The following is a 20,547-nucleotide window of genomic DNA, read 5'->3' as shown; positions in this document are numbered from 1 at the left end:
TCCTTATCTTCGTTTCTTCATGCCTCTCCCTTTTATATTTTGCTTCCGCGCCCATCGCGGCTAGTTGCCGACCACTTTTGACGGAGAGAACAGCGAGTCAGACAACATCACGGCAAATTGTCAATCAAGTCTGACTTCTTGGCTCTCCACAAAACATTCCCAAGAAGATTATCCTCTCCTCTGACTGCAAGTCCTGAGCTTGAGAGTGTTGGAACCCACGATCGGATCATTGTGAATGACCCAGCATGATCATACAGTGGCTGAAAACACGGCGGTCACAGTCGTCTGCATCACCTCGAAAACTCACCCTTCTCGGAAGAGCCATAGCGCTCATCACGGGTGAACTGATAGCCAATGCAGCTTGTTGGATCGCTGCTGGGATATGTCTGAGTCAAGCAGACGGATTGATAGGATTGGCTCTGCTCGCTTGGGTGGGTAGTGTCACAGTGGTTGGTAATCAAAGCCCCTCAGCTGACTTTTAGCCTGACTTGCGGACCCCAGACTATCGGTTTACGACACGGTTAGCTGAGCACAGTCCACTTGCGATAACATTCAGCTGACACGCCTTGGACTCCCTTTCAGGTCTCGATGCGGATCACATCTCCGCCATAGATAACGCGACAAGACAGCTGGTCAGCTTGGGACAGCTACCCATCACATGTGGTGAGCTATAATATATGGTACATTGGGCCGCAGAGCGTGTATCTGAAGCTCGAATGAGTCAGGACTTTTCTTCTCCCTTGGACATTCGACGATTGTCATCACGGTCAACGTTGCAATTGCTATCAGGTGGGTGGTGAATCTCAAGGGCACGCGGCGAAGACTGACACGAGTGACAGTGTGTCCGTTTATGACAAGCTCGACAGTAAGTGTAACAAGCTTTCCCTTGCCCTCCCCCCCCCCCCCCCGATCTTGTCGAGCAGATTTGTGACCCTATGTTTTCTTCTTCTGCAATCAATATAATTGAAGTCGTTTGTCATGTCAGCTGTCGGCTCCATCGGGGGTATAGTCGGTACCTCCGTCTCCGCCTCCTTCCTCTTCCTCATCGCATGTATCAACATCTACTTCCTCGTGGGCACGATCAAACAACGTCGTTCCATCAAACGTCGTCAAGCACTCGGCTTGCCTCCCGACGAAAATGATGCTGACCCGAGTAAGATATACGGTGGAGGATGTCTGGTCAGAATCATCGCTCCGGTACTGAAGGCGGTGGATAGACCATGGAAGATGTATCCAGTAGGAGTATTATTTGGTTTCGGTGAGTGGGATCTCTCCGGGAAAATCGCTTCCTAGGATCTGCTGGACCATGACCGACTGACGGAGGAATGTCAAGGCTTCGACACCGCTTCATCTATCGCTTTGCTCGCTATCTCAGCAATCGCTCAGAGGGGTCCTCATGGCGAGGCAATCAGTCATGGCAAAATTGTCATCTTTCCAGTGAGTGTATGGAGACCACTATACGTGATTGGCATTCTGACGGACCCGCTGATGAACTCTTCCTCTCCTCTATGTACAGTTCCTTGTGAGTGATGTATTCCCTCTATGAGTCTAGTCAAACATGAGTTGATCATATTGACCCTTCCTTCAGTTCACTGCAGGAATGTCACTGGTTGATTCCCTCGACTCCATCCTCATGTTGTATGCCTATGCTACACCTTCGCGCTCAACAAGAGAAGGGAAGATCGCTCTACTCCAAGAACCGGAAGATCGCAAAGTTGATTATCCCGTCGACACAATGACCATTACCATGCCCTCACTTTCATCCGAAAGCCTGACAGCGCGCCAGGTCACTCCTTCTAGTCCGGACTCGCAGAGTCGGTATTCCGCCATCATCCCAGTCGAAGAGCAGCCAGAAGAAGAGGAGGCACAGGAGGTGGATAGAACAAAGTCCGATATGGATCTTGATATAGAAGGACATGTAGGAGGTGAAGAGAGTTTTGAGGATCTGGAACGATCAGCGGGTCAAGCTGGCCCTTCGATAAGAGAAGAGAGGATCGTCAATGCGAAAGCGAATACGATGTCCTCGTTATCCATCATCTTGACTCTGCTCTCGATCTTGGTCGCATTGAGGTAAGTCCCGAACGTCCAACGTCCATCGTTCTTTCTGCCGTCAGTGCAGTGTGGCTATTCTATACGACTATCCGACATTTGAGCTGAGAGTCCTGGACCCTTCTCTTCAGTATCGCAATCATCGAGATCATGGGACTGATAGGAGAGAACTGTACATCCTGTCAAGCCGCCGCAAACGATCCAGAGGGAGGTGGTCTGGCCGGTAAATGGTGGAGAGGATGGGCAAGGGTGAGTACGCTCTTTCTCTGCAAGCAAAATTTCGACCACGAACAGAAAAAGGGAACTCCAAGCTTTGGCTGAGTGTCTTTATCCAGGCAAACGATCAATCTGGTTATATTGGAGCTGCTATCGTTGGTTGTTTTGTGGCTATCCTGTTGGGTTGGTATGGTGGACGATGGGTAGTGACGAAATATATGAAGCGGAAAGAACCGCTAGTTCCGGTCCAGGGAGCAAGGGAAGGAGGGACAATCTGAGCGGTGGAGAATCATACTTACATAGCATAGCATCGCATTGATGGATATACAGAAATGACAGGGAGGAAAAGCAGATTTGACATTCATCTCTACCGAGATTTGTCGGACGACGGGAAGCCATATCGACAAGAACACACATGGGCGATACATGGAGGATGTAGATATGCTCGGGATACCATCGACTTGTTTCAAGACAAGAAGTACAACGAGGTACAAATGATTTTCCTCCTTTGTCGAGGTTAAAAGAAAGAAAGAAAAACCTATCAAAACCCTTACTACTGCCATCTCTTAATCTCACTCAGGCTGCTTCTATCTCCGGGACATAACTCCTCAAAACCCTCTCCAGCTTCTTCAGATGACCCACTGCTTCACTACCATCGTCAAAACCGTCCAAGTCGCCCTTGACAATAGCCTCCACAACTTCTTCGCTCCTAAGGGCTTTAGTGGCTTTTCTGAACTCTGTGATCCGTCGAGCTACATGAATACGAACCGCCAGTCTGCGATCAGCTATGATCGCTTCTGAAGATAAGTGAGGAAACTTACCATAACCCGTGGGATCATTTCGTGAGGTGTCGGCGATGTCTTGACAACACGTGAGCTCAAATTTGTGATTAGTCAGCCACGAAGTGACCCACCTCGCTCTAGCGTTCTTGCCACGCCTATCAACATCTTCTTGCTGTCAATTCCGAATCGGGCATCAGCATCGCTCATCCTCCATATCGCGTGCCGGGCGATCGTGGACGAATAACGGTTCCACACGCAGAATGTCATTCACTCACCGCTTACTCCCGTTTTCTGTCCTGCCCAATGCTGCTAACGCCTTTCTCGCCAAGTCGCCATGACCCAACGCGCCTTTCAGGGCCTCCGTCATGCCGATCACTGCCGTATCTCTTGCCGGTTTCTAGGAATGGACCAAAATTATCAGCTCTCTGTATGATTGGTGGGATTAAGCCAATCCGAAAGCTGCACGCACGGTGATTAGACCACATCGGACTTTGTTAGGCGATTTTATCATTGGAGGCTTAAAGCCCTCTCCACCAGAAGACACCTTGCGATATTTGAGAGGTGTCACTGAAAACGGGCAAGATTCAACGGCACGTCTACATCGGTAGAGGAGGCAAAGGCTGGACGTACCATTGTCATAGAAAGCGAAAGGTCCCGATCCGCGGACTGGATCCACACTCATCAACGTTCTTTCCGCTTTCATTCTCTGCTCCTTGGTCAGTTTCAGTTCCGACCCTGTTCCTTCCTCTGAATCATTCACGTATCTCACTCCTCTTGCGGGTGTGATCATGCCGGGTGATGTTTCCCTGTGTCGCTTACTCTGTGCAATTATACTGAGTTCAGGGTCACCTCGTGCTACAGCGGAATTGATTTGCAGTATGCGTACGGGCCGTTCGGCTGATAAGTGCCGTTCAAGGCGAGGAGTATTATCGATGGTCCTACTGGCAGATCTGTTGGCTGAGGTCGGAGCACTAGGTAGGCGACTCATGGTATCTGGCGTAGATGAGGTCTTGTGAGTTGACGCCGGGGCAGACGTCGGCGCGGAAGAGACCCGACTGCTGGTCGCAGGGACGAGTGGGGAATGGTGCCTTGGCGAGGGCAGTGTAGTGGTGCCACCTGCCATCTGTGGATAGTGGCAGGGCGATTTGAGACACGAAGGCATTGCGTCGACTGTTGCTTGCTTTCCCTCTCCATCGTCCTCCCCGTCGCTGAACACGAAGCCATCCTCGCCATGAAATTCCAACAGAGTATTGGGAATCGATACTTCGGAAGAAGGGGCACCTGGCCCTTCGACTGGAAGGTCAAGTATCTCGATGTCGTCCTCTACGATTGGGGAAGCAGTCGGAACCCCCTCGGTCAAGCGAAATGCGGCCATGGCGACAGCTGCTGGGTTCTTGCAGACCTACTATGCCCTTCAGCATTGATAACACGTAAAGTTGATGCATTGTGAGGCCACTTACATCGCACATGTCCATGCAATATGCGCTCTTCACTTTGGGGTTTGCATCGTCGATCTTCTCGCCAAAGTAATTGCAGATCCCGATATGACGACATTTCCCTGCTCGTTCGGCATAGAATTGTAGCTGTAAACCCACATGAGCCTTATAGAAATTCCACACGCAACTAAGCCACCTACCGCTTTGAAGCTATCCAAAGATGACGATTTGGGAGAAAAGTCCTCGACACTTTCGTCTTCTGCTGCCCGGAACTGCTTCTTGCGCTGCTTTGCCACTTCCTGATCAACCAGACCGCGAAGCTTAGCGGCGTCCTCTCGTGCTGATCGTACTGATCAGCGTCCATACTTAGCAATATGATTGGGACAGCTTACAGTAGTACATGATGCAGTGAGAGATCTTGTAGCATATTAGCACAATTTTTCACAGACATATTTGTTCACTCACATGGCCATCTCGACCGGCTCGGCCAGTCTCCTGATAATAGCCTGGATCGATGTATGTTCAGCACAAGACGTGTTACGATGAGAAATCAACTCTTACCTTCAAAGGTCTTAGGCATGTCATAGTGAATGACATAACGGACATTGGTTTGATCGATACCCTACCCAGCGTAAATCAGCGACCGGATGTTCAAGATGGACACAGGTCTGCTCACCATTCCAAAAGCGATCGTCGCCACGATGCACTCGATCGTCCCATCTTTCCATCCTTCCATTGCATGATCCTTCTCCCACTTCTTAAGGCTTTTATAGAAGGGTCGAGCCGTGATTCCTCGCTTGCTTAGACGCTCAGCCACATCCCAGCACTGTCTTTGCTGTCAGTATAGATTTACAGTACATGCTAAACGTGCGAACTCACCGCCCGAGTCGTTCGACAGTAGACCACCCCAGTGACACACGGACGATCGATGCCGTTGTCTCGATTTCGTTTGTCGGCCTGAGGGCGATAATTTTCGATGAAGTTGGCAATATCTTCCACCTTGTCGTAAGGCGGAATGTCCTCTGCCTCGTCATCGGCGCCGCTCCCGCCACCCTGGTATCGGACCTAGAGAATGATCAGCTCTAGTGCTCGAGAGTGATCGTGGGACCTACCTCATAGAACAGGTTTCTTCTGTTGAATGGCATGACCCATTGTCCATACCCTTTCCTGATACAAAGGCTCTGAATGATGTCTTTCCTGACTTCATGCGTCGCAGAAGCAGTGAGAGCCTTGATTACAGGCCTACAGTCAGCACCAAGGTGGCGGAAGAGAAGATGGTGCTCACGGTGATGGGTATATCAATATATCGCTGTCGAAAAGCGCCCAGCTCCCGATAAGTCTGTGAAATAGTCAGCAGCCTTTACCGCATGGAACAGAGCACGACCTACCCCGCGAAAGCTATTGCCCCACTCCTGTTCGAGCACAAATTCGTTAGTATGCATGAGTCGTCCGTGTATCAGGAATGAACATACAGTGATTACGTGGGCCTGGACATAGCGAGGAGAAATCAGCTCATCGCTACCTCATACAGGAGACATACAACGTACCTCGTCTACAACCAGCCGCGCAATTTGTTTCTGTCTATATGAGATGTCGAACATGGGCCTTTGTCTAGGGCTCAACAGCATCTCGGGTGTGAGGTAGAGCAGCCGTATTTCCGGATGACCCATCTTCATCTGTCGCCTGATCTGAAACCGAGAGTACGGGTTAGCACATCCCATTTGCAAGAAGATAAACATCGATCGTACCTCATCTTTCTCCTCTTGCGGACTGTCTTCATTGAGCTGGACGGCCTTGATGCCTTTCTCCTGTAGCGTTTTGACCTGATCGTGCATGAGCGCCTTGAGAGGTGACACCACGATAGTCACTCCGTGTTCGATAGTGATTGCTGGGAGTTGAAAACAGAGTCTTTTGATTGTTCACCAGTACAATGAGTCAGCTTTGTTGCCCCAGTTTGTGAAAATCACTGTCGGATAGCGCAGCTCACGATTTACCGAGACCGGTCGGTGCTACGACGATCAGATCGCAGCCTCGCAGAGAGTCGGTACATATTTCCAGCTGTGGATGACGGAAATTGTCGTGTCCGAAATCTGAGACCAAAACCAGCGTCAGTACCTGGGATCTAAAATTACCATTCATGGGACGGTCCACTCACACTTCTTCAAATTCCGCTGCAAGGCCGAAGGTGATTCTTGAGGTGAGATCGTTCTTCTCCATTCTCTCTTTGTCGGTCGAAAGTTGTTCCTTGCGTATTGGGTCGAGTTGACGAGGTTGGGATATGGTTGTTCGGCAGGGGTCGAGCTGGGTAAGGTGATCGCTCGTGAGAGAGTTGCCATCTGCATCTCGACTGGCGAGGAAGGGTCAGACCACACGAGCGGTGAGAGTGCAGAGGAAGAGTGCTCGGTCTTCCAGTATTATCTCTCCTTCATGACATCAAGAAGTACGTCCGTACGTAGTGCAAGGGGTTGTCGCCAAGATCTTGTGGTGGGTCGCATGGCAACAACATAATCAATGAGAGAGATGATCGGGATAGTCAATTCGGAATGCAAATGCAGGTTGACATCACCTTCCACTCAAAACAGTCGCGGTCCTCGCCGCCATCCCACGGGCAGGTCACTCCAGTTAGGCACGCAAATTCCCCATACGCGCGCGCGCCGTTGTACGTACACACTCTGTAAATTCCAGGAACGGGATGTGGTAAACAGCATAACAAACTGTTCTCCACATTCAGAATCGGATCAACAAACCCAGGTGACATTGCGCATCTTGCTTGGCTTCATTCCACTGCGGGCTTCAAGGCAGCGCTCGACAAGGACAAGCAATCACTCCTCCGGAGCTGAGGGCCACGAATGCAATAGCCAGTGAGTGTCAAACACAATTTGGCGACAGAGCTAGCAGCCGTCGTCTACTTGGTGTGAGGGCTCGAGCGTCAGTCAACACACTGTGTCTAAAGCTTCTTCTGCTCTTCTCTCCAATCACCACTGCGAATTGCCCTCGTCTTGAACGGTGCACTGACTTCCTCAATTGATCCCTTAGTCACTCTATATCCTGCATTGCGACTCACGACTCGACTATCAGTACGTTCTGGTACGACAATGGATCTGCTCCAGGTTACGATCGCTGACTGCCTTATTCATCAGCGGCGGACGGACATCTTGTACTGCTTTCGATCCACATATATCCTCCGGTCAGACACCGGGCATCATGGACGACCCTTTCGCAGGTCCTGGGCTAGGTGCCATCCCTCGGCAACGCTCTCGACCGAATCTCAAGCATCCTCTGCCTGCTCCTCCTTCATCCCGATCACTCGCAGCGATGGACCGCACGCCTTCTCCACCACGTCGCCAACCGTCGCCTGAACTCACCGCCGATGCCCTTCGTGAGCACCTACAGCTCCTTCTAGAACAGAAGAGCTCGCAGCTGCAGATGCTGGGCACGATGGGTCAGGAGATGGTGAAGCAGCAGCAAGAGCTGGAAGAAAGGATAAGAGAGTTCGAGAACGCTGCTGCCGAGGATGGGGAAGATATTGGAGAAGAGACAAAGGAGAAATTGAAAGGACTAGATGAGGCGATGAGAAATTGGGAAGACCAGAACGAAGGTATGATGCGAGAACTAGGAGGCAAGGCAAGTCACCTCTTCCCGCTGTCATTCGGACGGCACTTGCTGATATTGGATGTGTGCAGATGCCCGAAAGTCTCGAACCGACAAATGTAGTTGTCGCATCGCCGACGAAATCAACGACACCCGCTGCTCCAAGCGCTCTCACTCGTCGTCAGCGTAATGCTCAGCATCGGACTTTAGACATGGAATTTGCAACTGAAATTGGCCAGAACCTGCTAGTCGAGGTCAGGCGACTCCAGACCCTACTTGGAGAGAGAGATCGGACTATCGATAAACACTCGGAAGAAAAGGAAAGCTGGGAAGCGGAAAAGCAGAGCATCCTCGGTGCTGTGCGTTTTGCTGAGAGTAATGTCGGTGAGTCTGCTTACACGCATCAATAAAACCATGTGCCTCGAAGCTGATCGCCCCTGTCAGATCGATACAAAGAGGAAAACTGGAACCTTGAAGTCAACCTTCAGGAACTTCGCTCGTCGTTGACCGATGTGCAAGATCAGCTCAAGAAGTCCTCTGCCGAACATGCTCGTCTCGCTAAGACGCTGGTGTCTGCTCGAGAAGCCGCGGAGTCGTATAAAACCGACGCAGAGAAGAACGCTCAGGCTATTGAGGAACTCAAGGTCAAGCATGAAACGGACATGGCTCAGTTCAGGAAGACCACTGCCGGCCTTCAGCGAGATAAGAGCGATCTACTGGGTGAGCTTAACGTCGAACGACAACGACGGGTCAGCGCCGGTAGGGGCCGACTTTCCAGGGGTCTCAGCGCTAGCCCTGGTATGCTTGGACCAAACGATGTTGAAGATGATGAAGACGTTGATGTCTTCGCCGCTGGAAAGGGCAACTCAAGCCCCACGAAGCGGGGACCAGGATTTGATGCCAATGACAACGCCCTTTCACCCTCACAACTGTATGAATCAGACTTCGATTCGCCTAACCCAACACCTTCCAAGCCATTCCCTCGGTCACCACTGGGTGAGATGTATGTGAACGAGATCGACGAGCTTCGTGACAATCTTGCAAAGGCTCAAAGGGAAATCCAAATCCTGAGAAAAGAACGAGAGAGACCTCGATCGGATACAGTCACAAAGCTGGATGAATTCGGTGTGCGGACACCTGGAGGCGAGTGGGATGAAGACGACTTGACGGTCGGAGTATCCGGTCGCGGGAAAGGTTCGACTAGAGGTCGACGAGGGGGACGTGGTAGAGGCTTCGCTGCGAGTATCGGACGAAAGCTTGGATTCAATCGTGTCCCATCTGGTCTCAGCAGCACACCTGGGGACAAAAGTTTCAACTCGGCCAGTTCCGGTACACCTGACCTTCTCCGAACACGAGGTGTATCAGGAAGCCCAGCACCGTCGACACCTAGCGGAGATGGTGAGACCCTTGTTAGAGCGCTCGACAATGCGGACAACTCCATGGAGTCGCTTACCTCGCAGGGCTCGCCCTCTTTCGCGTCCTCTACCGATAGTTTTCATCGTACCAGCTTCATGGGTCCTAGTACCGCTCTCGCGGATGAAATTGGATCGGACACTGTCTCTGCGCCGGCTGTGGAATATGTCGACGCCGCAATTATGACCGACGACTGGGAACCAGAGATAGTTATCGTCCCATCGACTCAACTTCCCACCTCTGAGAGCACCGACTCCACTCTTGAGCCTCCTCAACTGCTCACAGCTGCTACTAGTCAGTCTTCTGTCACCGGATGGGAGCTTCAGACGCCTAAGCGATCCATCATGGGTGAATCACTTGTTCTGGACGTTGAGCCATCATCGCCCAACATCGCAGGCGAAACAACGCCAACCAAGACAAATGTTCATCTCCCAATGCCAAGTCGCCTTCAGAACGTTTTCCCTCGTTCCGACTCCATGGACGACAGCATGTCCACCACAAGCGATGGTGAGACCGAGTATGATGATGCTCGGGAGACTGTCGGAACTCTCACACCTTCACAATCCCACTCCGAATTACCGACCGATACCGAGGCTTACCAGACTGGTCAAGACTGGCCCGCAGAATCCAGCGCGGACGAAGACTCTGACGACGGTCGGGAACGCGAACGAACGATCAGACTCCCTGCGCTAGGCATTGCCGGTGCTACCGCTGGTGGTTGGGCGGCAGCGAAACAGGCTCACAAAATGCAAAGTCGGGACAGGATTGTGCCAGTGGAACGTATCGTCGAAGTACCCGTCGAAAAGATCGTCGAGGTGGAGAAGATAATCGAGGTGCCAGTGGATAGGATTGTGGAGGTTGAAAAGATTGTAGAGGTACCAGTGGACAGAATCGTAGAGGTCCTGAAGACTGTGGAAGTACCCGTAGAAGTTGAGAAGATTGTGGAGGTGGAGAAGAGGGTGGAAGTCCCCGTAGAGGTAGAGAAGATCGTGGAGGTTACGGTCGACCGAATTGTTGAGGTGGAAAAGATGGTCGAGGTCGAGAAGATTGTGGAGAGGATCGTAGAGGTCCCAGTCGATCGAATCGTTGAAGTCGAAAAGATTGTCGAGGTCCCTACTGAGGTCGAGAAGATTGTCGAAGTTGAGAAGATAGTAGAGAAGATAATCGAGGTCCCAGTCGAAATCGAAAAGATTGTGGAAGTCGAAAAGATCGTCGAGGTCGAAAAACGGGTCGAAGTTCCAGTTGACCGGATTGTCGAGGTCGAAAAGATAGTCGAGAAAATCGTCGAAGTACCGATCGAAGTTGAGAAGATTGTGGAGGTCGAGAAAATCGTTGAGAAGATTGTGGAAGTCCCCGTCGAGGTCGAGAAAATCGTCGAGAAGGTCATCGAGGTCGAAAAGATTGTCGAAATCCCTGTCGTCAAGACTATCGAAGTCCCGGTCGAGAAGATTGTCGAGGTCGAAAAGGTTGTCGAAGTTGAGAAGATTGTCGAAGTCCCTATTGACCGTATCGTCGAGGTCGAAAAGATCGTAGAGGTCGAAAAACGGGTCGAAGTCCCGGTAGATCGGATCGTGGAAGTTGAGAAGATTGTAGAAGTCGAGAAGAGAGTGGAAGTACCTGTCACAGTCGAGAAGATCGTAGAAATCGAAAAGATCGTCGAGGTCGAGAAGCTTGTAGACAGGATTGTCGAAGTTGAACGAATCATCGAAGTACCCAAGATCGAAGAAAAGATTGTGGAGGTCGAAAAACGGGTCGAAATCCCCACTATCGTGGAGGTCCCGAAAGAGGTCGAGGTGGAGAAGATCGTAACGAGGATCGTAGAGGTAGAGAAGAGGGTTGAGGTACCCGTCAAGGTGGAGGTCGAGAAGATTGTTGAGAAGATTGTGGAGAAGATTGTGGAAGTACCTGTGGAAATCGAGAAAATTGTCGAGGTGGAGAAGATTGTCGAAAAGATTGTCGAAGTTGACAGGCCTGTTGAGAAGATCGTCGAAGTCATCAAAGAGGTGGAAGTGGAGAAGATCGTCGAGAAGATCGTCGAGGTACCCAAGGAAATTGAGGTCATCCGCGAAGTGGAAGTAGAGAAGATTGTCGAGAAGATTGTGGAGGTCATCAAGGAAGTAGAGGTTGAGAAGATTGTCGAAGTACCAGTTGACAGGATCGTAGAGGTGGAAAAGATCGTGGAGAAGATTGTGGAGGTAGAGAAGATCGTTGAAGTGCGCGTTGAGGTGCCAGTCGAGATCGAGAGGATTGTGGAGAAGATCGTGGACCAGCGAGTTGAGATTCCTGTGGAAGTCGAGAAGATCGTTGAAAGACTAGTCGAAGTCCCAGTCGAACGCATCGTTGAGAGACGAGTTGAAGTCCCCGTTGAAGTTGAACGTATCGTGGAGAGGCGGGTGGAGATACCCGTGGAAGTCGAGCGGATCGTCGAGAGAATTATCGAAGTTCCTGTACCCGCTACCAGGGCTGGTCAGAACGATACAAGCAATCTGTCCGAGCCTCTTCGCGGCCCTGCTCCCGATATGAGCCTTTTCCGTGTCACATCTGGAACTGATTACGACTTCCTCAAGGCCCCTCCTGCACCCAGCATGTTCGGAAACAGGAACGGTCGACGAATGTCAGCGGACAATCTGGCTGCTTTGACAACCTCTGGCCTACCCACGAACAAGGAGCTCGGTTCCCCTGTCACGATCGATGGCCTTCCGCCAATCTCACCAACTGAATCTGCAGTGCCCGACAGAACAAGACCACCCACCATGAATCTTCCTCCACCACCTACCATGCCTCCTCCTGCCAGTGCCACCAAGAAAATGTCGACTGGTCCACCTCCTCGACCTACTTCGCCACCTCCCGATGACTTGCTGAATCGTGCATCCACTCCTGTGCTGCAGATGAGCAGCAATCGACGAATCTCACGTACAGCTCCATCGTCGGCAGCGACCGCTATTCGTGTGGCCTCAGGCGACATGCCGCCACCTTCATCGACTTCGAGACAACCATCGCGAAGCAGTTTCAGGACTTCACAGACTGCCCATAGCACTCCGGCAAAAGAGCGCGATCCATCCTGGCTCAAATCTCGTGATAGCGTTAGACGCAGGGCGCACAAGGTCATTCCCTCGGCTGCATCTGCTAGTTCCAGTATCATCTCTGGAGAAGAGCAAGATCAATTCGATATGCATGACCGCAACCCTTCCTTATCCTCTTTCGACAGTTACGCTGATACGGCACCTAAAATTGCCGCGAATGCGCCGACGCACGGTTCAACGGACCCCTCGACCATTCATGCGATCACTCAGACCATGATTGGAGAATATCTGCACAAGTATACGAGACGGACCGTCGGCAAAGGGCAGAGCTCGAACAGACATCCGAGGTTCTTCTGGGTCCACCCCTATACCAAGACTTTGTATTGGAGTTCAGAAGATCCAGGAAGCAGCAGGACATCGGAGAGCTCAGCGAAGAGTGGTAGGTCGCATTGCGAGGGCTCGCTTTGGAAGGCACGTCTAACGATATAATGATTGCAGTTTTCATCTCAAGTGTGAGGTCTATGGATGATCCCAATGTCCAGCCGCCTGGCTTGTTCTCGAAGAGCATTATCGTTGCCACACCAGGAAGAGAAATACAATTTACGGCGCCGAACAAAGAGCGTCACGATCTGTGGATGACTGTAAGTCAATACGTAGCATCTGGATTGAGACCCAGCTGATGCCGTCCCTTCATAGGCCCTGCAATTCCTGCTCCAGCAGCAGAACGGCGGTTCGACCGGACTGGCTGAATCAACGGTTCGACACAACACTTCCCGAACGGCTTTGTCCACAATGGGGGTTGACGAACAAGGTCGACTACCTACGGCCCACAAGTCTCCAATGTCCCTTCGATCATTCACTTCTGACCGTCGCTCCTTGAATAGTGTCACTCCCAAGGCTGCGCGAAGTCAATCTGCCATGGGAGTCCGACCTGGGTCTACTATGGGCAAAAGGGCGGGAACAGCCGCTTACGACTATTTGAGACGCCACGAGGTTCCTCAACCGCTACATGGTGGTCACAGGTACAAGGGAACCTATAAGGGGGCACCGATCGCGGATGACTTTGACTTGGTGTCACGCGATGATGGCGACGATCTGGATACCTCCTTCGAGGGTTTGGAGAACGTACGAGGTGAGTTGTAAAGTCGAGATCGATGATTTAGTCCGTCCCTGACTGATTGTTGGATGTGATAGCTTGCTGTGATGGTAGACATCTTGTTGGACATCATCATACACATGATCATCAAGATCCACCAAACGTACCGCGTACACCTGCTCGATCTCAGACACCCTCAACGCGAGCTTGGTCATTGAAATCAAGACGAACGTCCAATGCAACGATGAGGAAACCACCTCCCGTCCCTGTAGGTATGACCTATCAAAGCGATGGAGAGAGTATCTTCTCAACTGCCAAGAAGAGGGAAAGGGAAAGGTCACAATCTGCTATGGGACATAGGGAAGGCGCTATGAGTCCTGTTAGCGCGGCTGAAGGTTCGGTCAGGAGAGTATCATAGGGAACGGAAGGGGTTCACTGTCTGCTGGACTCGGTTTTGATTTGGTCATGTGCATTGGGAGGTACTCATATACACATATATTCATACAGTGCTTATACACGGATATTGCAAATGTGATTGTATCGGTCGAAGCTATCAAAGCTCCGTTGGCAGATGGGCGATGGCGGTGACTACAAATCGACTCATGGCTTGTTTCGTGACTGATGCCCGGCTCAATGAGCTCTCGGTTTGGGCAGAGACTTACAAGCGTGTCTCCATGCGAACCGATCAACTGCTCGAGGCCTGTCAAAGAGGTCGTCAGTGCAATTAACTACTTTCGCCATGCCTGTTTTGAGAAAAACTGACCGCGCGGTGCTGATCAACAAGCACAAGCGTCGTCCCTATCTCGACCAAGTATTCCTACAAGGCCTGAAGACCAGAGTTGCTGGTCGAAGCTGACCAACATGTATATGGGTCGGCTGGCTAGTCGATCGAGGACGGTGACGATGATACATCGCTCTTCTGCGGCTCATATCGACGTCGATCGCGTCGATACTGGTCAGGTCTTCGAAGATCTCATCTAGGCATATCGGAAGAACTCCCATCCTACCCAGTTGGCGATAGCGAACCAGGCTGTCACAGGGACGAGGAGAGGGAACAAGTACTTGTAATGTGTATCGTGACAGATGGGTCGGATATACCAGATCTGCGTAGGTGACACGAGATACATCAGTATGGGGATTGCACCTGTTTACGATGGTGGGGGTTTGTCCCAGAACCAAGTCCTGTTGACGGGGCTACGACCTACATGATCGGGACAAAAGAAGAATGAGATGCCGAGCAGTGCGGAAAGCAGGGAGATGATCCCCATGCAAGCTGACGCGAGGTACAGCTTGGTGGGAGATAGAGGTCGAAGCGGGGGAGGCGCGAATGTGATTTTTGGCAGGATCGAGTCGTCTCCCACTTCTTCTTCTTCTTTATCTGAAGTGAAGGACATTGCCTCCTTGATTGATGATGAGTCGGACCTGGACATATTGGAATGAGAGTGTCGGCTCTTGTCTATGCTTTCCATACACGGTTTGGTGGACTAGGACAGGATAAGGTGGGCGAGGAGCGGAGTGCATCATGAAACCGAATTAGAAAGTTGTTGTGATTGAATAACCACTGTTATTGATTTGAAACGTGTGATTCTGTGCCTATCAGATGACCCTGAAGGGAGACACTTTTGATCCCATCCTCAAGATTCATCATCCCCCATTGCAAAAGACCAGAAGAGGAACAACAACAACAACAACAACAACGAAGACACTGATTGATCGACATTCTCATTGCACAGCTCATTTGTAACTCGACAACTACCTTCATGGTACCCCTTGGGATAATCATGCGGTGATCATCAGCTGCTTCACGACGTACTTGTACTCACGACCGAACGACACGAACGAGAAAGGACTTGACACCTTTTAATACAGTGGAGAAAGGAGAGGTACGGTGTCCGTTTCAGTATCATCCAGGCTTGAAGTAGGGGGCGGGGTCGTGGATGTATACCGGACAATCTTCTCACGATCAACCATCTGTCCACTCGTACCGATGCTCTTTAAGCACTGTGTCGTACCCGTGAGTGCATCTCTCTACTCGCAATGAATGTCATGCTCTGGTAGAGCAGGACGAGACAAAGTTGACTAGTTCCTGTTGGCGCAGGTCGGATGATAACAACAATGACCCGGTTGTTCCATCTCTCTCGACGTACAATCTCTCCTCCCTTGTCGCCAGCACCACCGCCCAATACTACCATGGCGACGACAGGTGAGGGCAATGAACGTCCTGTTGACCCGTCCGCACCAGATACATCAAGAGTACGGACACGATTGCATGCATTGTTCACGCCCGACGCTACCAACCTCGATGTAAGTGCAGAAGCAGGACCTTCGTCCCTTTCTCGAAATGCGCAACAGAGACCTCACAGTCATGGCGCTGAGGCAATGAGGGATGTTGGGGAAGAGAGCGCAGGAGGGTTGGGAGGTGGAGAAGAAGTTTCGAGGTCGATTACGTATCCTGTCTTTGATGGAGGTCACCATAATGAAGTCAGTCCGGCTGTAGTCATTCCGCCAAAGAAGGAGAGGGACGCGATAAAAGTCTTGGTGGTCACATGGAACATGGGCGATGCGTTGGTATGTGATCGATCTCGGAATGCTCAGATGCTCACGTCCGTAATGCTGATTTCTATCCTCGATTCACATAGCCGAAAGGAGACTTATCAGTTCTTCTGGGTCATGTCCCACCATATCAACCGCCATCGCCGTCTCCGGGCGTCCCAACACTGCCTGTTGAGAACGCTCACCCATACCACATCGTTGTCGTAGCTGGTCAGGAATGTCCGACTCCCAGTGGAGCTCCTCGAGGTCTAGGCGGTGGATTGATGAAAGGGGTGACCTTGAGGCACAAGCGAGAAATGAAGGAGAAGGAAAGGAACAGGGAGAAGGAAAAGGAGAAGGATCGTGGCAAGGAAGATCATCTTGATGTGCCAGAGAAGGAGGGAGACGAAGAAGCAACAGGTCTGAGGTCACCGAACCTCGGGGAGACTGAAGACGAAGACCGAGATGATGATGGCGAAGCGGCCAAGACGGCAAGAGCAGGCAGTCCGATGACTCCCCACACACCATTCCTGCATCGTCACACACAAACATCTAAAGGATGGAGCCAGATGTTGGATGGTACGTGACTTTTTGGACAGGATATATCGTAGTCGCTGATGGCAATTGGCACCCACAGACTACTTATGCGGACCGAACGCCACTAATCGTCCAGAAGGGGTGCTAGGCTCGCTCTCGCCTATTTCACGTGATTCTCCGCTCTTCCCCAATCAAGCCTCTCATGCCCCGCCCCACCCTACGCAGCCATCCCTGTTACGCTCAGCTTCAGCTCCCGTCACGCCTACCACCCCTATGTCGGCTCAGAAGCTAGCGCCCGGTCCCTCACATCTTCATCTCTCTGCATCTCCACTCGCTCGATCTCAGTCGTCCTTTGGATCCAGTCAATCTTCATCGTCATCGTCGTCTGACTCAGGAGAAGGGGATCAGGATCTCAGAGAGGAGGCAGCGGGACACAATGCCAGGATTGACGACTCCTCAGACGATGATAGAAATGTAACAGCACTTCACCGTCCAAAAGCTGCATCCCAGCCTGTGAAGCCGAAACTCGAACGACCAGAGATTGTCATACCGGTAGACGAGGTCGAAAGATCAAAAGGGGGGAATGGAAGCTATATCCATGTCGCGAAGGAACGGTTGTTGGGAATGTACCTTTCGGTATACGTATATAAGGGGTGCGAACATCTGATACAAGGTGAGAGAATTCGTCGATCAAAGATTCGAACGCTAACGAATGACCGTAGGGGTCGACAAAGACTTTGTCACCGCGGGCCTGGCGGGTGGTCGAGTGGGCAATAAAGGGGGGATGTACGTCTTCTTTACGCTTCAAGTATTGACTACAATCTGTTAACTAACGGAGCCTTTTCATTGCAGCGGAATAAGTCTCAAACTAGCCGAGCACCGATTCTTATTCGTCAACTCTCACCTTGCTGCGCACACAAACCGACAAGCTGCACGACTCGCCAATATCGCCAAGATCAAAGCCGAACTGAGACTAGATTGCTTTTTGCCAACAGATGATCCAAGAGCAACAGCAGAAGGTCAGTACCGATAGATGTCACTTTCAAGGTAGCGCGAGCTGATATAAAGGTGATCCATAGACATAACTGAGCGCTTCGACACTGTTTTCTGGTGTGGAGACCGTGAGTTCAAACGGCGATTGGTGACCGGCACTCGCAGGCGCTGACACTCATCACAGTCAACTTCCGACTGGAGCTTTCAAGACTGCATGCGGATTGGCTAATTGAGCAGAAGAGTGAGTCGTACTGCTGCCATAGCTTTTCTTGACCGTACTGACGAATCTGGCAGAGTACGCAGAGCTGCTCATGTGGGATCAACTCAAATTAGCTATGAAGCATCCTGAGAGCAACCCGTTTCCTGGCTTCGAAGAAGGTCCTATCGACTTTCCATGTACTTTCAAGTACGATGTGAGTAAATTGTTCCGCCCAGCCAGTTTGAGTATCGTCGATTTATACCATTTTAGGTGTGGAAGTCTGTTCGTGCAACCAACCGGGATCGTCGACGCAGTATGAGGAGACGGAAGTCTTCCACGTCCGCGGCTGGTAACGAGCTGCCAGCCAGTGCTACTATCAAGCAAACTCTCTCGCACGTTCCCGAAGATGACCACCATGACATCGTGCTAGGCGACGATGACGATTCGTTAGACCGGTCTCGCATCAATGGTCTACTACCTATCGGAAGCGACGACGATTCGACGAATGAAGATGCCACTATGTCACGACGGTCTTTCGATTCAAGTCGGTATACCTCCACGGCTGGAACCGATTTCGGTGACGATGATTGTGATGAGGTGCTGAAGGCGAATACAAACCAACACAGGCATCGTGCTTTCGAAGTCGTCATCAAGGAAAAGACGAGACACTTCTTGGGTCTAGTCAAAATGGACGGGATCCTAACTCCCTCTCCTGCAAAAAGAGGAGTACGCAGGCATTCGAGTACTAAGCGAAAACCTTCTTTACGACGGAATTGGAATTCGAACGAATTCGATCCGTCTTCAAGACGAACATCAATGTCTTCTTTCGCTTCGACTCGAATGGACCAAGATGACGAGGCCCAACCTCCTCGACCAAGTACGCCGGAGAACAGTCAAAGTCCAATTATCGCATCGCCTGAACGAAGATTCAACACCGTAGCGGATATGACTGCCACCGGGGACGTGACACTATCTCCTCCTGTTGTCCGGTCGGAAGATACGATTGGGGCAGGCTCTCCTCCTAGAGGCGAAAGACGGGGTATGGCGCGTCGATTAACCCTCCTCAAGAGGACAGTCTCGACGAAATCAGTGAGGGAAGGCGTTGATGAACATCTGGAAGAGGAAGATGCGAGGGTAGAAGTTGATGACAGGGAAGGGGTGTACGATACCTCTAAAAAGCAAAGAGTTCCGAGTTGGGTGAGTAACGACACGGATCGGGTCGACAAATGACTGATGTCTATGTTCAGTGCGATCGAGTCCTGTGGAAGGCACATGTCGAACCTGATCCGGAGCCGGACTCAGATCTAGCGGACGCGCATCTGGTCCATCCCTCTCTAGATCGGGACAAACCTTTCCACCGACTCTCGACTGTCTTTTCCAATCTGGGCGGACACTTGAAGCTGCAGATGGGAAGAACAACCTCGATGGAACCATCCACCGCGGACCGTACTGCTGTACGGGTGCAGCAGGTTGACGACATTCCGGCTATACATCCTGATCGAGCGAGCGTGGCGGAGACGACTATGTCTCCTACGACTAACAACCTATCCACCTCACCCAATCACTCTCCCGGTCTGGACCGCGGACAGGAACCTCCGGGCGGGCTGATCCCATCGCCGAGGCGATCGACAGGATATTCCCTTCGATCGCCCTTACGTAGCAAAGGCAGTCACCCTATCTACCCCATCAGTAAATCTGGCAACATTAGTCCCGCCAAGCTTACTGTCCGATCGTTCTCTGGGTCGGCTCTAGGGACGACTTCCAGCCATTCTAACCACGAATCGTCCAATGAACACATCAGATTTGGTGATGTCCGATCCCCACCTGGAGACCGGCTGAGGGTGACTCTCGCAAACAAGCGTCCTCGAAGTCACTCGGACGGTCAAAGCGTTCTCCTCCCAGGCAGTGTTGAAAAAGAGGTAGAGGGCAGTGCAGGTGGAGACATATCATCGCCTGCTACGGGATCGGCGACGGCCAGTTTGAGACAAAATCAAATGAAACTCTTGTCGGCAGCGAGGACGAGGACGATCTCTCAACACATTCCTCATCCGAACCGTATCTCTCCTGTCATCTCCAATTCTGCTTCAGCACATCATTCACCTCATCTTGACAGACAATCGCCTCCTCATCCATCCCCAACACATATGCCCGTCTCCAACTCGTTATCTATCGGTGCACCTCCTCCACCGCCCGTCTCACTTAGAGACAATGATCGGAATGCTTTCAGAAGGTTTTTGAGAGATATACCGGGATGGCTACATCGTTCTTCGTTGATCTCCAATGAGAGGACGAGCGGATATGAAGTGGACGCAAGTGGAGGCGAGAAAAGATGGAGAAAAGGGGAAGTGAGATGCCTGCATTATGGCACGATTGACGATGCGGGGTGAGTCCATTGTTGCACGTCCAACTTCAAGTCGTTTGGCTCTCTATTTTATTGAGGCGTACGGTTGCTGATATCTCTGGGTTGTGTCGATCAGTATGAGACTGTTGGAAGGAAGATCAGATCATAGACCGGCGATCTTTGCCGGAGCAGTGTACATCTGATACGAAGCGAGGCAAGGACCGTGTATAGAACTCCGAGAGAATAGAAGATTAAAGTTATAGAGGACGTACGCATGTCTCGACTACTGTAAGTAGTATAGAGGAAGATGTAACTTGACATACTGTATCAAGTAATGAC

General features: G+C 51.2%; 5 protein-coding genes across 5 annotated transcripts; 3 read left to right on the top strand and 2 right to left on the bottom strand.

Moving 5' to 3' along the window:
• Positions 1 to 245: 245 nt before the first annotated feature.
• On the top strand, positions 246 to 2,543 carry IAR55_000499 (uncharacterized protein; the record flags this gene model as incomplete). Its single annotated transcript, XM_066943635.1, has 10 exons — positions 246 to 431; positions 502 to 520; positions 583 to 663; positions 726 to 789; positions 840 to 865; positions 986 to 1,258; positions 1,334 to 1,437; positions 1,589 to 2,070; positions 2,181 to 2,298; positions 2,385 to 2,543. The coding sequence occupies 10 exons, from the start codon at positions 246 to 248 to the stop codon at positions 2,541 to 2,543; spliced, it is 1,512 nt and encodes a 503-aa protein (XP_066806177.1).
• Positions 2,544 to 2,841: 298 nt separating this feature from the next.
• IAR55_000498 (uncharacterized protein) lies at positions 2,842 to 6,825 on the bottom strand (the record flags this gene model as incomplete). Its single annotated transcript, XM_066943634.1, has 21 exons — positions 2,842 to 3,017; positions 3,087 to 3,125; positions 3,179 to 3,219; positions 3,323 to 3,444; positions 3,517 to 3,614; positions 3,678 to 4,449; positions 4,508 to 4,630; positions 4,684 to 4,823; positions 4,876 to 4,900; positions 4,949 to 4,989; positions 5,045 to 5,105; positions 5,160 to 5,318; positions 5,363 to 5,548; positions 5,596 to 5,712; positions 5,769 to 5,822; positions 5,872 to 5,895; positions 5,956 to 5,970; positions 6,031 to 6,171; positions 6,232 to 6,391; positions 6,471 to 6,573; positions 6,639 to 6,825. 21 exons carry the CDS (start codon positions 6,823 to 6,825, stop codon positions 2,842 to 2,844), a joined length of 2,784 nt encoding a protein of 927 aa, XP_066806176.1.
• Positions 6,826 to 7,687: 862 nt separating this feature from the next.
• Positions 7,688 to 14,024, top strand: IAR55_000497 (uncharacterized protein; the record flags this gene model as incomplete). Its single annotated transcript, XM_066943633.1, has 6 exons — positions 7,688 to 8,107; positions 8,167 to 8,458; positions 8,519 to 12,949; positions 13,009 to 13,151; positions 13,207 to 13,642; positions 13,705 to 14,024. 6 exons carry the CDS (start codon positions 7,688 to 7,690, stop codon positions 14,022 to 14,024), a joined length of 6,042 nt encoding a protein of 2,013 aa, XP_066806175.1.
• Positions 14,025 to 14,583: 559 nt separating this feature from the next.
• IAR55_000496 (uncharacterized protein) lies at positions 14,584 to 15,036 on the bottom strand (the record flags this gene model as incomplete). Its single annotated transcript, XM_066943632.1, has 2 exons — positions 14,584 to 14,709; positions 14,812 to 15,036. The coding sequence occupies 2 exons, from the start codon at positions 15,034 to 15,036 to the stop codon at positions 14,584 to 14,586; spliced, it is 351 nt and encodes a 116-aa protein (XP_066806174.1).
• A 685-nt stretch (positions 15,037 to 15,721) lies between these two features.
• IAR55_000495 (uncharacterized protein) lies at positions 15,722 to 20,411 on the top strand (the record flags this gene model as incomplete). The annotated part of the gene is made up of 11 exons (XM_066943631.1): positions 15,722 to 16,174; positions 16,246 to 16,717; positions 16,776 to 17,348; positions 17,398 to 17,461; positions 17,528 to 17,694; positions 17,755 to 17,796; positions 17,853 to 17,909; positions 17,963 to 18,081; positions 18,138 to 19,064; positions 19,115 to 20,250; positions 20,345 to 20,411. 11 exons carry the CDS (start codon positions 15,722 to 15,724, stop codon positions 20,409 to 20,411), a joined length of 4,077 nt encoding a protein of 1,358 aa, XP_066806173.1.
• Positions 20,412 to 20,547: the final 136 nt, after the last annotated feature.

Source organism: Kwoniella newhampshirensis, chromosome 1 (genome assembly GCF_039105145.1).
Source record: "Kwoniella newhampshirensis strain CBS 13917 chromosome 1, whole genome shotgun sequence".
NCBI lineage: Eukaryota > Fungi > Basidiomycota > Tremellomycetes > Tremellales > Cryptococcaceae > Kwoniella > Kwoniella newhampshirensis.
Note: the sequence above shows the minus strand (reverse complement) of the source record. Positions and strands in the feature narration are given on the sequence as shown.